This window comes from Phoca vitulina, unplaced genomic scaffold (assembly GCF_004348235.1).
Source record: "Phoca vitulina isolate PV1807 unplaced genomic scaffold, GSC_HSeal_1.0 scaffold19, whole genome shotgun sequence".
Classification (NCBI taxonomy): Eukaryota; Metazoa; Chordata; class Mammalia; order Carnivora; family Phocidae; genus Phoca; species Phoca vitulina.
Genome location: NW_022589722.1, coordinates 28,274,027 through 28,293,961, shown reverse-complemented (window position 1 = coordinate 28,293,961; position 19,935 = coordinate 28,274,027). Strand labels below are relative to the sequence as shown.

Below are 19,935 nucleotides of genomic sequence, written 5' to 3'. Positions count from 1 at the left end.
CCCTGCAGAAAAGAAACCAGGCTCCTGGCGACACTTTCCGCCCTGTGCCCGTCCTGCCCTAGGCCGCGCCGAGGACTCACCCGCCTCCTGGAGAATTATCCGAAGAGCAACTTTGTGTTGCTTCTGAGGCCCTTTAGGCCTTTGGTCTCGGGGACACGTCCCCCGGCACCTGGACAGAAAGCCAAGCCAGCCTGAGCTCTTCCGGCCCCTCTGCCCTATGGTCACTCACAGTCAAAACCAAGTCCTGGTTCTTCATATCACCAACCAGAGTGACAGCCAAAAGGCTGAACTTGATGCATGCTGGAGGCGGAGTCTGGGACCTGTATGAGAATAAGGGTGAGGGCCCTCTTCCCTTCTTCCCCCCAGGCTCCCTGGTGGTCCTTCCCCATGCGTCAGCTGCGTGGAGAGGTTCAGGGACAGAGCAGGAAGAGGGCAGAGGAGCCCTGCTGGTCAGGGGCTGTGGATAGCTGGCCCTGTGCCCCGGGCACTCACAGGGTTTGTAGTGGACCCCCTCGGGCACTTCCGTGGGTCACTGGGCTGTGCCAACCGGCCTCCCATGGCTCTCCCTCCCTCCTCAGCCCCAGGAATCCGAGTCCCCCCCCCCAGTCCTCCTCCCTGGGCTGTGTGCCCCTCTTGGCGGCCCTTGAGCAGAATCTAAGAGGATCCCCCGGCCGGCTCACTCTGCCCCGGCCCACCGTGTTCCACGGGAGACCTGCTGCCTTGGCCTGAACAAGGGACAAATGGTGATACAGCCACCACCAGGTGCAAGATGGACACCAGCCACTGCGCCATCCCCGTGCACTCAGGGGGCACGCCACAAGCTTTGGGAGGGTCCCGCTGGAGCCCCTCTGGGTCTGGGGTGAGAAGCAGGTGCCCGAAGGGCAGGCCAGGTGCCCCTGCAGCCCTCTCCAAGCCTCTCTGCACCCCTGCTCTCTGTCATGCAGCCACCTGGCCTAAAACTGGGATAAGCTGTGACCTGTGCCAGGAATCTGACGGACCCCTGTCCTCAGCATCTGATGTCTCCTGTGCTGTGTGCCATGGTGGACGCTCCCCGCCCTGTGCCAGGCCACGCTCGACTGTGTCCCTGACCCCGCGGCTCAGCCCGGGGGGCTGGTGTCACTTCCTCGGCACCGACGAGCCTGGGCTCGAATCCTGCTCCACCACTTAGGAACTCTGTGGCTTCGGGCCTCTAAGACCCCCTCGGGTCTTGTCTGCACAGTGGGACTGCAAATGTGGTCTCAAAGGATTGTCGTGGTGTTCAGTTGACATGGGCCTATGTCATGCCCAGCCAGAGTATGCTTTCTTTATCTTTTCTTGCCCTTCTGTCCTTGGGCTATTTCTAACCTGCTGTCCATGTGTGTTCCTGCTTTCCGTTCACTGATGACCTCCAGACCTCCAGGTCACCAGCATGTCGCTCCCCCACACCCCTAGACAGGCTTGGTGGTTCCCTCCCACCAGCCCTCCCAGCCCTGGCTCCCTCTGCTTCCCTGTTGCCAGGCAGGGAGCCCCTCCAGGCCAGGGGTGGGACCTGTGACCTAACTGGTATTCCTTAAATGTTCGTGGGAGTAAACAAATGGTAGCCGCAAGCAATTTGTGGACACAGGAATTACTATGAATCTCTCTGTAGCACTGAACCCTAATGGGGGGGTACTTAGCAGCCAGCTGGACCAGCCTGCACCCCAGAGGGGGCGTCTTGGAGGGACAGTCCAGGATGGGGGTGGGAGCTAGGTTGCGGTGGTCCAGGCTCTGGGGTGCTAACACCCCCAAAAAAGAAGGGGCAGTGGAGGCCATAGGATGCACCATCGGGCCAGAACCAGTCTCCTTCTCAGCAATGGCAGGCCTCTTTCTCCTTGCTTTTCATCTGCTGTCCCCAGACTGCCTGTCCTTTCCCCATCGACAGAGACTGCCTCCCTCCTCACTCGGATGGAGACTGTGGTTTCTCCCGAGGTCTGAGGCTCTCCTCTAGGGCAGACCCAAGCCGGGGCCATGCATGGTCATGATCCTAACCCTCTGACCTTAAAATAACGAATCCTGGAAGCATACGGAATGACAGTCATCTATTTTTAAAGATTTCACCCAAATTGTAAGGATTGGCTTAATCACACTAACACATTCCATCATTTTCTAGAAGGATACCTCAAATGCAGAAAATTTTTTGAGACAAATGGATGGATGGCTTCCTGCCAGGACAAACAGGAAGGACAAACAGCCTTATAGTATGGCCAGTGTGCCCAGCCTCCCCAGGCCTCTTAGACACACCAAGAAGAGAAGCAGGAGGCCCCGGGCGGGGGGAGGAGAGCCCTCAGTGCCAGCCCTGGTGTGGTCACTTTCCTGGTGGTTTTGGTTAGGTTCCCACCTCCCAACCCCCAGCAGGGAGCACTGGCCGCCTGGAGTGCCAAACAGGAGAATGTGGCTCGAAGTCAGAGTGGGTCCTGAGCTGAGTCTGGAGGACTAGGTGGGAGTCCCAGGCAGGGGGGCCTGCAGGGGTGGATGCAGCGCACAGGAAGTGGCCCTCTGGGAGGGGGGAAGGACTGCAGCGTGGCCTTGCCGGGGAGGGCAAATCAAGTCCATCTCAGCCCTTGGCCCCTTGTCCTTACCTGGGATCACGCAATGACACCTTCATCCACCCGCCGCACCCCTGCCCTGGCCGCCATGTCTCAGGCAAGCTTCAGCCCTGAATCAGTGCTCCTTGTTTTTAGGACAGTATGAACATAGTGTAGTTAAGCCACAACGACCACCCTGCAGTTGTGCCCAGAGACATCAAGGACCTGTGAAATCCTTCCCGCCCCACTCAGCGGAGGAGAGCCCTGGGTCCCAGCCCAGGGGCTCCTCCAGGTGTGAGCATCGTCATATTCACGCAGGACAACGAAGCCGGCCCGCTGGGACATCCAGCGCATTCCCTGGAAATGTCACTGCTTTTCCTTCTTTGGAGGAGGGGTGATCTCTTTAGTTACTCAACAGGAAGCTCAAAATACCAGTGCGGCCGGAGCTTCAGGGGACTGACTGGTTTAGACGGCCACCTCTGTCCTGTCCCCAAGTCTTCCAGAGGCCCTGGCCTCGCCTCCCCTGGGGACCCAGTGCAGGGCTCAGCGGAAGAGCCCAGAGACGAGTCCAGCCTGGCTTCACACCAGGCCCCGGGCAGGGGGCCCTCTATTTCCCCAACGAAATAAATCTGGCAGCTCCCTCTGAGTAACTCAAATGCGTGATCTTCTCCTGATTAACAGCCTGGCCGGCATGTTCTTGGCTGCTTGCTGCCGACCTCAATTTAGAACAGTTCGGCTGCTGGAGAAGGAAGGTGCTGGGGGACGAGGCATACTGAAGCTGAGGGGGCTTGTGTGCCTCCGGGAGTCTGCCGGAGGGTGGGAGGCCCAGCCGGGCAGGTGCTACTGTTTTCCTAGGAGCCTGTGATGAGGGAGGGTGTCCAGGTGTCCAGGAGGGAGGAGGCCCCCACAGGTACCTGCCTTTGTAACGGTCATCCGATGTCCTGGTCGTGGCCCCAACGGCTACCTGTGTGCCGTTGGAAAGCTGCTCTTGGGGCATTGCTCGTTACAGTCTACAAAAACTTGACAAATTCTTCTCCGAGCTCCGATTCAGGGCAAGGCTTGTCTCTCCTGATGCCTGGCACGCCTCCTCCTTCAGGCTGGGGGGAGCCATGGCTCCTCTCTGTGTGTCCACTGCCGAGAAGTTCTTCTTCCTGCCAGGAAGCGTTTCTTTATCTTGTCTCCTGCCTCCTTCCTCTTTACTTCTCATCCTTCAGCAGCTTTGGGTCTTCCCAAACTGGGGCTTTTATCCAATGTGGCTTCTTGGCCTTTGAGCAGGAGAGTGGTTAGGACTGTGGGGTCTGGAGTCTGCCCGCCTTGGGCAGGGTTGTAGCTCTACTCCATCCCTGCTGAGAGAGTGAAAGCTAGCAGCTTGACCTGCCCGACCCTCGGGCTCTTCTCTCTGTGAAGTGGAGCTCTTACACACTTTGCCTTGGGTGTGTTGGGAGATGGAGAGTTCTCTGTGTAAAGCACTTGGCACAACGCCCCCACACAGTGACTGCATGAAAGGTGTGAGTGTGAGCCGAGGTCCTCGGGAGGAGGTAGAAGGGACGGAAGCGACCCGGAGGGTAAGCTCCCACTCTTTCCTTTTTCTTCCCCTGCAGGAGGGCAGGAGGTGACCTACACTGATGCCCCCATTTTGGTCTCTCTGGCCAACAAGGCCATTTCCTTCGACTGCAGAATCACCTACCCAGACAGGCCCAGATTCAAGAACTTCACAGCCTCGTACTTTTTTGTGGACCTCCAGAACCAGCAGAGCCCCAGTGAGCAGATCAAGTGCCCACCCGACCCGGGCAAAGAGAACCAGACGCACACTCTGAGATGCTTGGTCACCCCCAGGCTGCCCAGTGCATCGGCCACTGGTACCTACTATTGCTCCGTGGCCTGGCCGGACTTCCAGAAAATCAGCAAGGGCGTCTTCATCCTGGTCAGAGGTGAGGCTTCCTGCAGGACCCAGAGGTTTCACACAGCAGAATTTGGGGCACAGGATATAAGAGGGGAATAGGAGCACCTGGGTGGCACCTGGGTGGCTCAGTCGTTAAGTGTCTGCCTTCGGCTCAGGTCATGATCCCAGGGTCCTGGGGTCGAGCCCCGCATCGGGCTCCCTGCTCGGTGGGAAGCCTGCTTCTCCCTCTCCAGCTCCCCCTGCTTGTGTTCCCTCTCTCGCTCTCTCTCGCTCTGTCAAATAAATAAATAAAATCTTTAAAAATGAATAAATAAAGCGGGGCATATCTGCCTCATCGATCAGATTTGGCAAAACACAAGTGTCCTCGGGGAGCCCCTGGCTGCGCAGGTGCGCTGACATCTACCTTGATTTGGGAAGGGCAGAAGCCTGGGATGCAGATACGTTTCTGGCCACGTCTGGCAGGTGCCTGAGAGAAGTCTCTGGCACCTTGTGTGTGTGTGTGCGTGTGCGTGTGGGTTGGGGGGGTGCGTACACAGTTGGGCTCACGCACATGTGGGTCAGGGCAGCACTTGGCTCATGTACGTGTTTCTGGGAAAGGTTCCTAGTTTCATCACATCCCCAAAGGAGTGATGACTGTAAAAAGTTATCATCGGCAAAGCCATGAGGCTCTGACCTGCCTCTGTGTTTCCCACCAGTAGGGGCTGGGATTTGGGGACGCTGTGGAGCTGGGCTGGCCCGGATGTGGCTAGGGGCCCGGGCTTCATGGCAATACCCTGCCCGTCAAGGGCTTTTATGGGGATGAATGAGATCCTGCGTGCAAGGGCTGGTGTCTGGTAATAGGAAATGTTTGATAAATAACAGACACGGATGTGCCTGGCACGTGGTTGGCACTTGGCAGTTTTTTGCCAGCCAGATGGATGGAGGGAGGGAGGGAAGGAGGGAGGGAGGGAGGGATAAAAGGATGGATGGCTCAAGGGAAGGGGCCGGGCTGGGCCCTTCACCTTCCCCTGGTGCCGGCCAGCCACCTGCTAGGCCCAGGCCAAACCCATCCCCCCACCCGCATCACACCTGCCCACGTGACCACCTTTCCACACACGGAAAACAGAAGGCCTGAGAGATGACGCCACTCGCCCGGGGTCCCACAGGCAGCTCTGAGTGGGGCCAGTTCATTCCGAGGCAGGGACACTTAAAAAGCAAAAGATGTGTTCCTTGCCCTTAACAAGAATCAAGGCCGCCAACCTAGAAAGGGGCTTAGCCAAAAGCCAGTGTGGGAATGAGCACCTTGGCAGGGGTGGGGGTTTGGGGGACTCCTTCGGGGGGGTGTTGTAAGTGGAGTCCTGGGTAAAGGAGAACGTAGGGATTGGGGGCCTGGGGGTTGGCGGGGTGGGGTGCGCCCCAGCCTTAATCAGGTGACTAACCCTTCTGCTTCCCTGCCCTCCTCCTAGACACGGGGTACCGAGAGCCCCCGCAGGGCTCCCAGCAGCTCCTGCTCTTTTGCTTCACTGGCGTCCTGACTGTGCTGAGCATCTTGGTCACAGCCCTGCTGCTCTGGAGGAAGGTAGGGGATGCGCACGCCCATCAGCGCTGCCCCTCCAGCCCATTCACTGTGGCTTCGGGTGCCTCCCAAGGAATGGAGGGGCCGTCTGCCTGCCCTGCACGGCGTCCCAGTCGGCCTCGGTGAGGGGGTCTTCCTCGTGGCCTCCCTGCACCGGGACCCCTCCCTCACCCACCCCTATGCGGCTAGCTTGCCACCACCGGGTCCTTTGGATCTTGCACGAAACCAGGGCCCGTCAGCCTTTTCCAGGCCACGGGTCCTCCTGAGGATTTCGGTGCAAGGCTCAAGCCCCATCTCTAGCTCTTTGGATTAGGAGGCACCATCCTGGTTTTCTGGATCCCCAGCACCCCAGATGGGAGGACGAAGTGTTTCCTAAGAGCCACTGTCTACCAGGCACCCTGCCCCATGCTCTCCTCTGTGTCCCACTGTAACTCTGCGAGGGATGTTTCTTTCCATTTTACAACTCTGGAAAGCGAGGCCCAGAGAGGTGGTGACTTGCCCAGGGTCACACGGCAGAGGCAGGGCTGGAGTGCAGGTGGATGGGGCAGTTTGGTCCAGCTCTGCACCAGGCCAACTCCTGCTCGGGCTGCAATGGGACCAACACAGGGAGGGTTGTTTCCCCACTGGGCTCTTGTCACTCTCGTTGTCACCAGCCCTGTGGGTGGTGGTTCGATGCCTGCCCCCCCGCCAGGCAGTAAGTGCCCCGAAGACAGAGGCCGAGGTGAGCTTGTTTCCGTGCTCTGTGCATGCCCAGGCGTGGGGGGTGCTCAGTAGATGTTTGTTGGGCAGAAGAATGCGTTACCCAGTGGGTGCCAGGTTCTGCCAGTTTGGGGGGGGCAAAGATGGCTGTCAGGGCCCCAGGCTGCAATTTGGACCCCTGTCCTGGCTCCTTGAAAGCCTCAATCGGAACAGCCCGGGCCAGTGCTCCCCACCATCTAGGGACCAAGAGTTCCTCTGCTCCTTGGCAGCCATAGGGGCCGAGCCTGGGGAGCAGCTCAGTCAGCAAAGGCCCTGAGTGTGGGAAGAGGGCTCTGCACCACCACGGCGGTTCCTTGGGTCAAGAGAGGCTCAGCCCCTGCACCCAAAGGGCCGGTCCCTATCCACTCCCAGGGAAGGGCCCCCTGAGATGGGATTTCATGTGTTGACTCATTCAACCCATATTGAGCACCTACTGAATTCCAGGCCCTGTTAAGGCCCCAGGGCTATAGCAATGACTAAAATGGATCCCCAAGAAATCCCTGCTTTCGTCAAATTTGTATTCCAGCTGAGGGGAGACAGACCATAAACAAACATATAAATAAGTAGTAGCATAACGGATGTGATAAGTGTTGGGGGAAAATACAGCAAAGCGAAGAGAGTACTGAATGTGGGAATGAGGGAGCTTGTGGGTTTTAATAGAGTCAGGGAGGGCCTCCCCACACCGCACCTGGAAGGAAGGGGGACGGGCAGACGTTAGGAAGGGTGTGTCCAGCAGGGGAACAGCAGGTGTGGGTGCTCTGAGGCAGGAACTGCAAGGAGACCCCAGGTGGGTGGTGCGGCCTGAGCTCAGGGAGCATTGACTGGATTTACTCTAAGTGAGCCGGGAGGCCCTGCAGGGCGTGGGGAGACATGGGACAGGATCGGATTGATCCCGATGGACCCTCCGGCACCTGTGAGAAGCAGGGGGAGACTCTGTGAGGAGCTACTGCATTAGTCCAGGCAGAGGTGACCGAGGCACAGCACTTCTGGGGAAGTGGTGAGCAAGGCAGGTTAGAGGCTGAAGGTGGAGCTGGTGAGATTTGCTGAGGAGGTGACACAGTCTGCTAGAGCCCCCTGCTTACAAGGGAGCGACTCAGCCTGGGCGCCTCCAGGTCAGGACCCGCTGAGGTGAGTGTCTGGCAGACCCCCTGTGGGATGGAAGAATGGGAGAGGCAGCCCAAGGTCAGCGGGAGGAAGGACTTGCCTGAGCCACATGACCAGTACACGGCAGGCCTGGGACTTGGACCCGGGCCTCAGTTTCCCACCTTGCCTCAGGCTGCAGACATAATCACTCTTCCAGAAAAGGCTCCAAGGTGATAAAAGAAGGTGAACATGGCCACTTGATTTGCCATAAAACTCTGGAGGCTGCCTTTCCTGCCATCTGTGAGCCGGAGCCTGGTGACAGCCTCAGCCACCCCTCTAGTTCCTCTCCTGTCCTGTGATCCGCCTTGGGATGCCGCAGATGTGGGGTGTGACCCTGGAGTGACCGGTTCCTAATTTGGCTCATTCTGCTGACAAACCGCAGAGGGAGTCCACTGTGCTCTGCCCAAGGAGCAGGCGCTGCTATGAGGTCCTGGGGGGACCTTGGCCCCCTGCCTCTGGCCTGGTCACGGGGACGACTGAGCAGTGAAGACAGAAGATGATGGGAAACGCTCCACTGGGCCTCCCGTGAATCCCAGGTTTAGGACAGAGACCCACCCGCCAGTAGGCCCACTTTCCCTCCATCGCCCAACATGTGCTGAGCACCCGCTGTAGGCCCAGCTTGGCTCTCATCCCCAATATATTTCTTCCCCCACCTCTTCCCGTGATGGTAGCAGGTAGGACGGCTCTTTTTTTTTTTTTTTAAGATTTTATTTATTTATTTATTTGAGAGAGAGAGGGAGAGAGCACAAGCAGGGGGAGCCGCAGAGACAGAGGGAGAAACAGACTCCCCGTTGAGCAGGGAGCCCAACATGGGGCTCGATCCCAGGACCCTGAGATCATGACCCGAGCCAAAGGCAGACACCTAACCAACTGAGCCACCCAGGTGCCCCAGTAGGACGGCTCTTGACTTGTTTGTCACTCAGCGACTACTGAGCATCTAGTGGGACTTGGGTGTGGACACGAAGACTGTGCGTCAGGCAGAGGTGGTGAAGGACCCACACTCGGGCTGTGGACCCCCACGCCAGGCTTGTACGAGTGAAGGCGCAGGTGCCTCCCGTGGGTATGAAGCATGGCAGGTGAGGGGCAGAACCCGGTCAGGTCAAGACCTTGACCCTGAGCCTTCACTTCAGCAGCTGCTCTGCAAAAACAGGATTGTAATGGCTGGATCTCGGGGTCCCGCAAGGTCAGGGAGGCACCCGGCGCAGAGTAGGTGCTCAGTAAAGTCTGGGGAGGAGGAGAGGAGGGGATAACACTCAGCCCGGCCTGTCTTCCGAGCCCAGCCCCTCCCCCTGCTGCACGGCTTCAACGGCTCCTAGCCTCTCTCCTTCCAGGAATAGCTCCTGAGTCTCTAGTGCATGCCAGGCGCCGGGCTAAGTTCCAGACACAGTGGAAAGCAAGACAGATGCAGCCCCTGCCCTCTCATCAAGATACAGCCCTCTCTGAGCCTTGCTCTCCTCCTCCAGAAATGGGGCTAAGGATGGATTTCACCCCTCACCTGGAAAGGGGGGGGAAGAGACAGCATTTGGGAGGCACCAGCTGGGTGCTTGACCCACAGCGGGAGTGCAGTGCATAGACACTTCGTGTCTTCCCTCCCTGCACATGGAGGAGGGAGGGCTGGGGCAGGAGCCTGGCCTTGAAGGAGAGAGAACTCAGAAGGCCAGAGGCCAGAGAAGTCCCCAGAGCTCCCTGGAACTGGATCCAAATTTGGGATGCGGACCCTGTGGATGCCGCTCCAGAGTTGGGCGGGCCCCTGTGGCCCTTCCCTCGCAGGCCAGCTTGGTGTGAACTGAGTGCAGGAACAGAGCACGCAGGGGGGCCCCCAGCCAGTGACCAGGCCATGGGGGCCAAGACGAGAAGACCAGGGAGGAGGAGGCATGGAGGACCCTAGGAGCCCAGGCAGCTGCGGATAAATGAATGGAAGCCGGGAGCTACTGGCCCAGAAAAGGCAGACGATTTCTGCCATGAGAGCAGGCCAGAGGGCTCCCCACCCGCCCCCCCAGCTTGGGGGTGGATCAAAGTTGGCTTCCCAGAGCAGGCAGCCTCTGACTTTGATGGCTGATCCATCCTCATCCCCTAAGGTCACCTTGCTCCCCTGCACACTTCTTCCCTTGTTTCCTGGACCCCTGGGCAGCCCTGTGCTGATCACCTGCATCTTCGCGGCCTCTGCTCATCGCACATCTCAGGCCCCTTCCTCAGAGCACTCCCCACTCTGTACACTCCCCGGTGATTGCTCTGCTCCTGGGGTGATGGTCCTCACCCCTGACGCTGCCCGGGCCCCTCCCTGAGCCCCAGACCACGTCCCCCATGTGAGGCCCACGGGCATCGGCACTCACTGTCCCTGGCACCACTCCATAGCATCTAAGTCTGCCCTGCCTAGGCAGATGGTGCCATGTCCCCAGATGCTCAGGCCAAAAGCCTTAGAGCTGTGCTTGGCTCCTCCGTCTTCCCCCGCAGCAAGCCCTGCACACAAGCTGTCTAGGATCCAGCCCCTTCTACCCTGCCTCATCCCCCAGCCCAGGGCTTCCCTCACTCCTCACCCAAATACAGGTCTCCCTGCTCCCACTCGTGTCCCCTCCAGCCCTGCTCCCCGCACCTGTGCTTATGTGTTTGTCACTGTTTCCCCCACCATAACTTAAGCCCCAGAGGGCAGGGGCTTAGTCTCCCCCCTTGCCGGGGGGAGCCTGACGCATGCTAAATGGTTGTGGGAGGCACGGCTTAGTTAAGTGAGCGCTGAGACTTGGAAGATGAGTCCCAGGTGGCCAGGTTGTGAGGTGGGCAAGGTGATAGTATTGGTCCCATTGTACAGAGGGGGAAATTGAGGCTCTACAGTTTTCCTGAGCTGCTGGTGGCCACACTGATTGGTTTATTCATTTGAAAATCACAATTGGAAGGGCAAATGTTGATGGCAGGGAACAAGGCACCCAGGGAGGGCAAGGCTGGCTCCAAGGGGTGGAGCATCCTCACCCCTGCAACAAAATGCACCCGTCTGATTTTTCGAGGGGGGCAGCCCCTGTGGGCCACAGCCCAGGCCTCATCTCCCTGCCTTCTGTGGCAGCGCCCTCGCCAGCCTCCCGGCTCATCTGCTCTCACCTTTTACTCCCATCGGCCTCTTTCTATCTGACAGTCCATCCTTGAGCATGTCCCTGACGTGTGATATTCCTGCCCCCACGCGATCCCGTGCCTTGTCCCCGTGGCCTGCGACACTTTCTCAGACTCTTCTCCTATCTTCGGGAGACAGGGCGGGCCCTCAGAAGTCTGCCCCAGGCCCCTGGCAGTCGTGGGGCTCCTTCCCACAACCCCACAGTGGCACTTACCTCCCTGCAGTCCCCCCAGTGTCAGAAGAAGCACCACGAGGCTGGGCCTGGCTTGCTCACCACAGGGTCCAGAAGAGCCGCTGCCCACGAGCTCACACCCACCAGCCCTGACAGTGTCCAGGCCGACAGGCTCAGCAAAGGGAGAGGCACCAGCCCCCCAGCTGTCCTGAGGTGAGCCGTGGCCTCTGACTGTGACAGACGCCTCAGGAAGCAGGTGGTGAGGGGGAGGGACACTAGATTTGGAACAGGACACCTGGGTTCCACCCAAATGCAGTCATCCGACTAGCTGGACAGGCCTCAGTTCACCCCTCTGCGAAGTCTACTTCCTCAGGCTATAAAGAGAATTAAATGACACTAAGAGCGAGTCTCAGGGGGCTTTTGTAAACTGTGAAGTGCCATACGGAGGCCAGCACTTATCTAACTGTCCATGAGACCCACACGTTCGTACAAAACAGAGGGGCGAAAACTCCAGATACGGTCAGGTCAGCATCTTGGTGAATCACACAGTCCTGGGTTCAAATCCTACCTCTGCCATGGCTGGTTCTGTGGCCTCAGGCAAGGCTCCTGCGCTTTCTGAGCCTCCTGGTCCCCAAGTGTGGAACAGAGACCACACGAAGCCTCGCCTCGCAGGCTGGTCGAGAAGCACGTGAGATAGGCAGGTAGCGCGTTCAGAGCGAGCCCCGGCTGGCATCCGGGGAGGCCCCCTCTCCCGAGCCCCGATCAGGCTGCGACTGGGGTGGTTCTGGCTTCTGCCTGAGAGCTAATCCCGAGAACACGGGCTGGGGACGGGCAGGCAGCCAGGATTTTGAATTAGCTCCTGCCCCGAGACGAGGCTGTCGTTGCCGCACGGTTGGTAGTGTGGTGCCTGCACGAGGCAGGCGGGGGGACCGGGAGGCCTCCCTCGGCCTCGGAAGGAGCTGCCCGTCTCTCGGAGCCGGTGCCTCCCCACGGGCCCAGCGCCCCCGCCTCCACGGCCACCAGCAGAGCCTCGCGCGGCCAGCGGGAGCTTTGTGACGCTGGCCCCTCCTGGCCGCTCCCACGCCAGCCGCTCAGATGCTTTCCCCCGGCCACGCTGTTAGCTCGGCCCCAGACCCGGGAAGCTTCCCCCTCTCTCTGGCCACGCCGACTGTCTTTAAGTTCCTCGAGACCTTTAGGTCTTGGCACTCTGGTCCCTCTGCCTCCCCTCCCTCTCTTGCCAAAGGTGTTCCTCAGCCTTTAGGTTTTAAACACTCCTTTCTGGGGCGCCTGGGTGGTTCAGTCATTAAGTGTCTGCCTTCGGCTCAGGTCATGATCTCAGGGTCCTGGGATCGAGTCCCGCATCCGGCTCCCTGCTCAGTGGGGGTCTTCTCCTCCCTCTCCCCACTGTTCATGTTCCCTCTCTCTCTCTCTCAAATAAATAAATGAAATCTTAGAAAAAATAAACACCCCTTTCTGCCAGGTGAGGCATTTGTCCCCCAGAGTGTGCCAGGGGCTCTGTCCTGTCAGTCAGTGCGTGAACCATGCTTTAGTCAAACTGAAAGTTCGCCGTCCGTCTCCCCACTAGGTCCTCAGCCCCAGGAAGGCAGGGCCGGCGTCCACCTCTTCACACCACCCGGCTAACCAGAGGTGGCTGACAAGGGTGTGTCAGTCAGCCAAGGGCCACCTTGTGCCACCTGAGGGCCACGCACTTATCCCCTCGTCACCTCCCTGAATCCTTGCTACAATCTCGTGGAGGAGGGTTCCTTGCTGAAAAAATTGAGGCCCAGAGAGGGGCAGGGGCAGAGGGGGACCAGACATCTGGTCTGGCTGGCACTTGCTTGGGACCACCCCCAGCAGTCAGCTCCGTAGCCGGGGACCCTGGCACCCTGGCACCTGGCACTGTGTCCCTGAGCCAGGCACTGCGTCTGTGGGCGAGGCCTCGTGGCGGTCTCTACCATTTCCGGTCTGTGCAGGCAGATGAGTGGCGTGATGTGGGTCTCGGAGGCATTTGCCACGTTTCCTTGGGGAGGGTGGGGAGGAGGTGCTGAGGGGCCTCCTGGCAATCTGCCATTCTCTGCCCTGGTGGGGTCTGTGGGGTAGGAGCCGCCCATCCCCGGCCCTGACAGACTCCTTTCCTCACAGAAAAGGATGCAGGCTCCTCAGAAGCACCCCGCGCAGAAGGGCTCGGACCTGAGCGCCCCCAGCCAGCAGCAGCCTCCGGACGAATCCGTCTACATGGTGAGTCTCGGGGCCTACGCTCCCTCTGCCTGTCTCAGGTCTGGCGCAGGGCCCAGTTCCCTGGCTGGGTCAGGTACCAGCCGTGTTCCTTGTCTGTAAACTGGGGACAAGAATTTCCACGTGGTGGAATTTCTGTGAAGACGAACATGTGTGTGGCCCCTGGCGCCCGGCCAGCATGTAGTTGTGAGGTGCCCCCAGGCCCCCCCGTCCCCGGCTCACGCCTCCACTTCTGGAACAAGGGGCAGCGAGGGATGAAGAAAGTTCCTTCATCCGACCGAATGATGTTGACCAGCTCACCAACCCCTTCCTGTTTTGATTACACAAGAATCACAGAACAAGAATCAACAACAAGGATCACAGAAAGAGGAAAAGGTCAGGCACCATCAGGAGCCCTAACGAATTCACTGCTTCTCAATTCTTCACACCCCCCTCCCCCCACACGCAGACCTTGTTTTCTATCCTTCAACTCAAGCAGAGACATGGCCCGGCCCGGGATGTCGTGTCATAAGCATTTCCTGCCGCCCCACCTGTCTCCGCGTTTACCTGGGGGAGCTCAGCCTGGTGCGCTGGGTGTGAGCCCGCCCACCAGCCAGCATGCGGCCCCTCTGCCCAGCGGCTTCGAGGGTGATGGACATTCTTTTTTCAGTTCTGTGTGTTTTAGTTCCGCAAGGAGCATATGCTCATTGTAGAGAAAGTGAAGAATAAATGCCACCCGGTGTCAGCTGGGTCTTAACTCTGTGAGCTCTAGAGCCACCAGGTTAGGATCTTGGCTCCACACCTGGCAGGTGCGAAGCCTTGCCGGGGACCTGCGGGGTCCCCCGGGGGCGCGTTCGAGGGCTGCCCCTGCACAAGGGTTCTGCCTGTCCGTGCTGTCACCGTTCCTGTCCCCACCACCCAGACACACACGAAACTCGAGTCCACACCAAGGGCATTCGGAATATGACCCTGTTTACTGAGGATAGGGACCGATGGGGATGAGGCAAAGGGGATGTCGCCACAGCACGAGCAACTCCAAACAGAACGCACCCCGGCCAGCCCTCGGACAGCCTTCCCCTCCGCCCTGGGGATTTCCACCAGCCACTGCTTCCCACGTGGCCTCAGATTTCCCCATATTCTCTCTTCTCTCCCAGAAACTCATGGTATTTTCCCTGTGAGGAATTCTGGTGTCAGCTGTTGAATAAAAACAGTTCTCTCTCTCCACACACACACACATGCACACACGTGAGATCTCTCCCTCTCCCTCTCTCTCTCTCTCTCTATATATATATACCTACACACACATATATATATAATATATATGATATAGATAGATATATCTATAGATCTATAGATCTATATACTATATATACACATATACATATATGTATGCATATATATAAAGAAAATAACCATCATCCTAAGCCTATCTTCCAGGATAAATACTAGTAACATTGACTTCTATACCTTCCAGTCTTTTTTCTATAAATACACACAAAAAGACCCCTACACGCACTCACGCGCACTTTTTTTTTTTTTTTTGGAGTAGTACAGCTATTTTTGTTCATGTTACAGTATCTCACGAACATCTTTCTACACGAATAAATATCCTTCTACGAGAGCACTTTTAATGGAAGAGACTCACTCCTTCCTGCATGGGACGTCTTCCCCGCCTGTGTTTAGACTTCTCTGAGGCTCAGGCAGACTTCTCTGGAGGTGGGGAAGAGGCTCAACTGCCCTGCACAGTTGCAGGGCGGCTTTAAGAGATTTCAGAACAGAAAAGAGGCGTGAAGGGAGGCAGATAAGAATGGCATTAACGACAGGGATAATGACGTCAGGAGTTTTGTCGAGTGCCTACGTACGATGTAGGCACTGCAGTAGGAGTCTACACCTGTTATCTCACTGATCCTCGTATTAGGGATTGAGGATACGGGTGATGTCCCCAGTTCACTTTTATTTTCTGATTGTCTATTGCTGGTATGTAGACATATGATTGGTTTTCGTATATTGACTTTATATCCAGTGACTTTGTTGAATTCATTCATTAATCCTAATAGGTCTCTGCAAATCCCTTTGGATTTTCTATGAATTCAGTCTATTCATGTCACACGCATGAATAATGGAAGTCTCATTTCTTCTTTTCCTGTCCTCATACTTTTATTTCTTTTTTCTTCCTTTCTCTCACTGCCTCAGACCTCCAGTGGGATGGTGAGTAGGAAGGGAGACAGTGGGCATCCTTGTCTTGTTCCCAGCCTCCGGAAAAGGATTTTTGTACATTCCTCCTCTACTTTCTTTGGATGGATACTTAGATCATTGATTTTCAATCTGTCTTCTTTTCGAATCTATGCATTAAAGGCTGTGAACTTCCGTTTAAGTACAGCTTTAGCTGCATCCCACAAGTTTTTTTTTTTTTTTTAAGATTTTATTTATTTATTTGAGAGAGAGAATGAGACAGAGAGAACATGAGAGGGGGGAGGATCAGAGGGAGAAGCAGACTCCCTGCTCAGCAGGGAGCCCGATGCGGGACCCGATCCCGAGACTCCAGGATCATGACCTGAGCCGAAGGCAGTTGCTTAACCAACTGAGCCACCCAGGCGCCCCTCACAAGTTTTGATACATCGTCTTTTCACTATCTTTCAGTTTAAACTTTCTGTTGAGAATTCCTCCTTGCCCCATAGGTTGTTTAAAAGTATTTTGCTTCATTTTCAAATGTTTAATTACTTTTTAGTCGTTGTTCTTTCTTATTTCTTGCTAATTCCACTGTGATCAGAAAATATTTCAGTATGATTTTAATCCTTTGAAGTCTTGAAACTTGCTTTCTGGCTCAGCTTGTATTCTGTGTGCACTTGCAAAGAATCTGCATTGTGCATGGCTGACTAAGTGTTCTAAGTATGTCAATTAGGTCAAGTTTTTTTTTTCTTTAAGACTTTCTTTATTTATTTGAGAGAGAGAGAGCACGAGCAGGGGAGAGAGGTCAGAGGGAGAGGGAGAAGCAGACTATGCTGAGCAGGGAGCTGATGCAGGGCTTGATCCCAGGACCCTGAGATCATGACCTGAGCCAAAGGCAGACACTTAACCTGCTGAGCCACCCAGGTACCCACCAATTAGGTCAAGTTTGTTCATCATGTTGTTTAAAATATTTCATTACCTTATTATTATTATTATTTTGTCTATCAGATGTTAAGAGAAGTAAGTTAAATCTGTCCGAATGATTGTAGATTTGTTTATTTCTCCTTTTAATTATATCAAATTTTACTCTTTATTCATGTGGGAAAATGCTCATGACATATTGTGACATGAAAAAAAAGCTGTGCCAATCCAATTTGTTTTTTAAAAGTGATCTATTAAAGGGCATGGATTTGGAGTGGGTCAGACAGGCTGGGGTTCAAAGCCTAGTTCTTTTGCTCATAGGTTCTGTTACTTAAACTTCCTGAGTCTTTGTTCCATAATCTGTAAAATAGGGCTTAACAATAGGATATTGCATTTACAACTTGCAAACATGCTACAATTTCTTCCGTCCTGTATTTCTTGAGCCCACATCCCTCTCTGGCGACCCTGCCTTTTCTCCACGACTCATAACAGAAATGTCACAACAGTCTTCAGTATTTCTCTCTCCTTTCTGACCCACTCAGTCAGGCTTTCTGCCCATGTATTCATCAAAATCTTCTTTCTCAAGGTCTCCATCGACCTCCACATTGTTAAATCCAACGGTCAGTTCCTGGCCCTCATCTTCTTTGATGAATCAGCAGCATCTGACACTATCAAGCTCTCTCTCCTCCTTGACACACTTTCTTTACTAGCTCCCGGAACATTCCACACCCTCCTGATGCCCCCGCCCCCGATTCACCACTAGGCCTCCTTAGCTTCCTTCCACTAGTTCTTCCTTAGGAACCAGTGGAACCCTGACCTCTAAACATCGGAGTCCAGTCCTGGGACCCTTCCTTTTTGATCTTCATTCCCTCCCTGGAGAATCTCATTCTACCTCAATGCTTGAGAACATCTACATTCTGACAACTCCCACATTTTTGTCTCTAGCCAGACACATCCTCTGAACACCAGAGTCATTGCATTCGAGTCACTGCCTTCTCTCTCAGACCAGGCTCCAATTCTTTACCCACCCAGGGGCCTCTACCCATAGTCCTCCTTGCAGGGACTGACTGCTCCATCCTTCTAGTTGCTCAGGCTGAGCACGTGAAGTTGTCATTTCCTTCCCTTTATCCCTATCTGTCAGCACATCTTGTTTCAAAGCATATCCTTCCCCACCCCTTCACACCCCTCCAGTGCTAATGCTGGTGGGAGCCACCACCATTTCCTGCCTGGTATCCTATAACTGGTTTCTGATCAGCTGGCCTATTTTTTTTTAAGATTTCTTTATTTATTTGAGAGAGAGAGAGAGTGCAGGGAGGGGCAGAGGCGGAGAGAGAGGCAACTTTAACAGACTCTGTGCTGAACATGGAGCCCAATGAGGGGTTCAGTTTCACAACCCTGAGATCAGGGTTGTGAGCCAAAACCAAGAGCCGGATGCTTAACCGACTGAACCACCCAGGCGTCCCCCAGCCGGCTTATTATTATTCTTGCCCTTGGGCAGCAGCCAGAGTGACTTTGCTCAAGCACAGGTTCCGTTCACTCAGAGCCCTTGCTGAGTCCTGGTCCTCCGAGAAGCAGCCACCAAGCTGGGGTGAGCCCGAAATTGTCTTATTAGGGAAAGCACTTAGGAGGGAAAATGGGGAAGGCTGGGTGAGCCGTCAGACCAAAGCAGAGCTGGTCCTGAGTGAGGGAAGTGGGAAGGACGGCAGCGAGGAAGCCTCGATGCCACGCAGTCTAGGGAAGGCTCAGCAAGGCCCAGGAGTGCCCACGGCAGAGGAGTCTCTGTCTCCCAGGGTGGGAGGCTGTGCTGGCATCCCCGCTGTGCACAGGGCCTCTGGCCTCCATGCACCCATGATGATGGGTTCCAGAGCCCAGCAGCTGGGACCCCTGGTCAGTCCTGGTCCCTGGAGCTGGAGCTCCGTGGGGCACATTCTCACAGCTGCTGCGGGCCTCTGAAGGTCCCCGCCTCACTCAGAGTCAACATCAGAGCCCCAACAGAGCCTCCCGAGCTCCCCACACCCCAGCCCCATCTCCCCCTGTCATTCGCTGGCTTCCTTGCTGTTCCCCAAGCAGCAGGCATGCCGTCGCCGTCACTGTCACCGTGGGGCCTTGGTGTTGGCCGCGCCCTCTGCCGTTTGCAGCCGTCCACGGGCCGCTCCCTCCTGCCTCACGCTCTGCTCCCACAGCACCTCACAAGGAGGTCTTTCCTGAGCTCCCCTCTAAAATTGCAAGCTTCGCACCCCCTCCATGGCCCCAACCTCCCAGTCTTCCTTCTCGTGTCCCTCCATGGCCCTTATGGCCACCTCTTACTTTCGTGATTGTGCTTTGTCTCACACGGTAGGTGCTCAGCAGTCAAGGGCCATACGGACATGTGGAGGGCCCTTGTCACCTTCCAGATGCCTGGGTTTCCGTGGGGCTCCGTGCTGGGCTCAGGGTGGGCACCCCGGGGCACCCCACGGCACATGTGGGGCACAGCTTTGTGGGGTCACTCTCCCTCAGTGGCACTTGGATGCCTCCCCTCAATTCTGCTCCAGCCTTGGCTGTCCTGCTGCCCTCATTCCTGCTCACTGCAGCGGGGGGTCCTCCCTGACACACCACCAGGGCGGTCGCTTCCCACTGAGGAGCCTCCAGGGGCTCCCCGCTGCCGGCTCTCCAGGGGACGAGCAGCCTTCATCGGACGGCTACCCCAGCCCTGCCTCCCAGACTCCGGTCCCCACCACGGGCGGCTCCCTTCAGACGTGCCAGGACCCTACCCTAGTTCTTCTCTGCCGAGTGCCGCTCCTTTCTGAACAGCACCCCCAAATTGCACCCCTCCGCCCCCGGGGTGCCTTGTACAAGTCTCTGTGTGTGGGTGCCCACGAGAGTGAGCTCTTGTGTTTCCTTGGTCACGGGGGGGAGCGCCAATGTCTAGAGCCCTCAGATTAGGTCTTGGCCCCCAGCAGCTGACTGCAGCTTTGGCTTCAGCTGGGCTAGACGGAGGCTTCACCACTGACTTCACGCCTCTGCCAGGGCTGGCAGCCATTTGGGTCAGTGCTGTTCCCCACGGAGCGGCAGGAGGCAAAGGACTTGGAGGTCCTGGGTCCCAGACAAACAGCCCTAGCTCAGCCCAGCCCAGCCCAGAGCATAGCCCAGCCCAGCACAGCCCAGCACAGCTCAGCCCAGCCCAGCACAGCCCAGCACAGCCCAGCACAGCTCAGCCCAGCCCAGCCCAGCCCAGCACAGCCCAGCTCAGCCAGCACAGCCCAGCACAGCACAGCCCAGAGCATAGCCCAACCCAGCACAGCCCAGCACAGCCCAGCACAGCCCAGAGCATAGCCCAACCCAGCACAGCCCAGCACAGCCCAGCACAGCCCAGCACAGCCCAGCACAGCCCAGCACAGCCCAGCTCAGCTCAGCCCAGCCCAGAGCATAGCCCAACCCAGCACAGCCCGGGGCATAGCCCAACCCAGCCCAGCCCAGCCCAGCCCAGCCCAGCCCAGC

At 56.8% G+C, this 19,935-nt stretch overlaps 1 protein-coding gene across 1 annotated transcript in view; it reads left to right on the top strand.

The window, feature by feature from the left end:
• Nucleotides 1–19,935, top strand: part of NFAM1 (NFAT activating protein with ITAM motif 1) — a 36,477-nt gene that overhangs the window by 11,252 nt on the left and 5,290 nt on the right. The window contains exons 2-4 of the mRNA XM_032416604.1: nucleotides 4,145–4,474; nucleotides 5,892–6,004; nucleotides 13,297–13,392. Coding sequence (XP_032272495.1) covers nucleotides 4,145–4,474; nucleotides 5,892–6,004; nucleotides 13,297–13,392 — 539 coding nt within the window. The remainder of the gene's footprint in view (nucleotides 1–4,144; nucleotides 4,475–5,891; nucleotides 6,005–13,296; nucleotides 13,393–19,935) is intronic.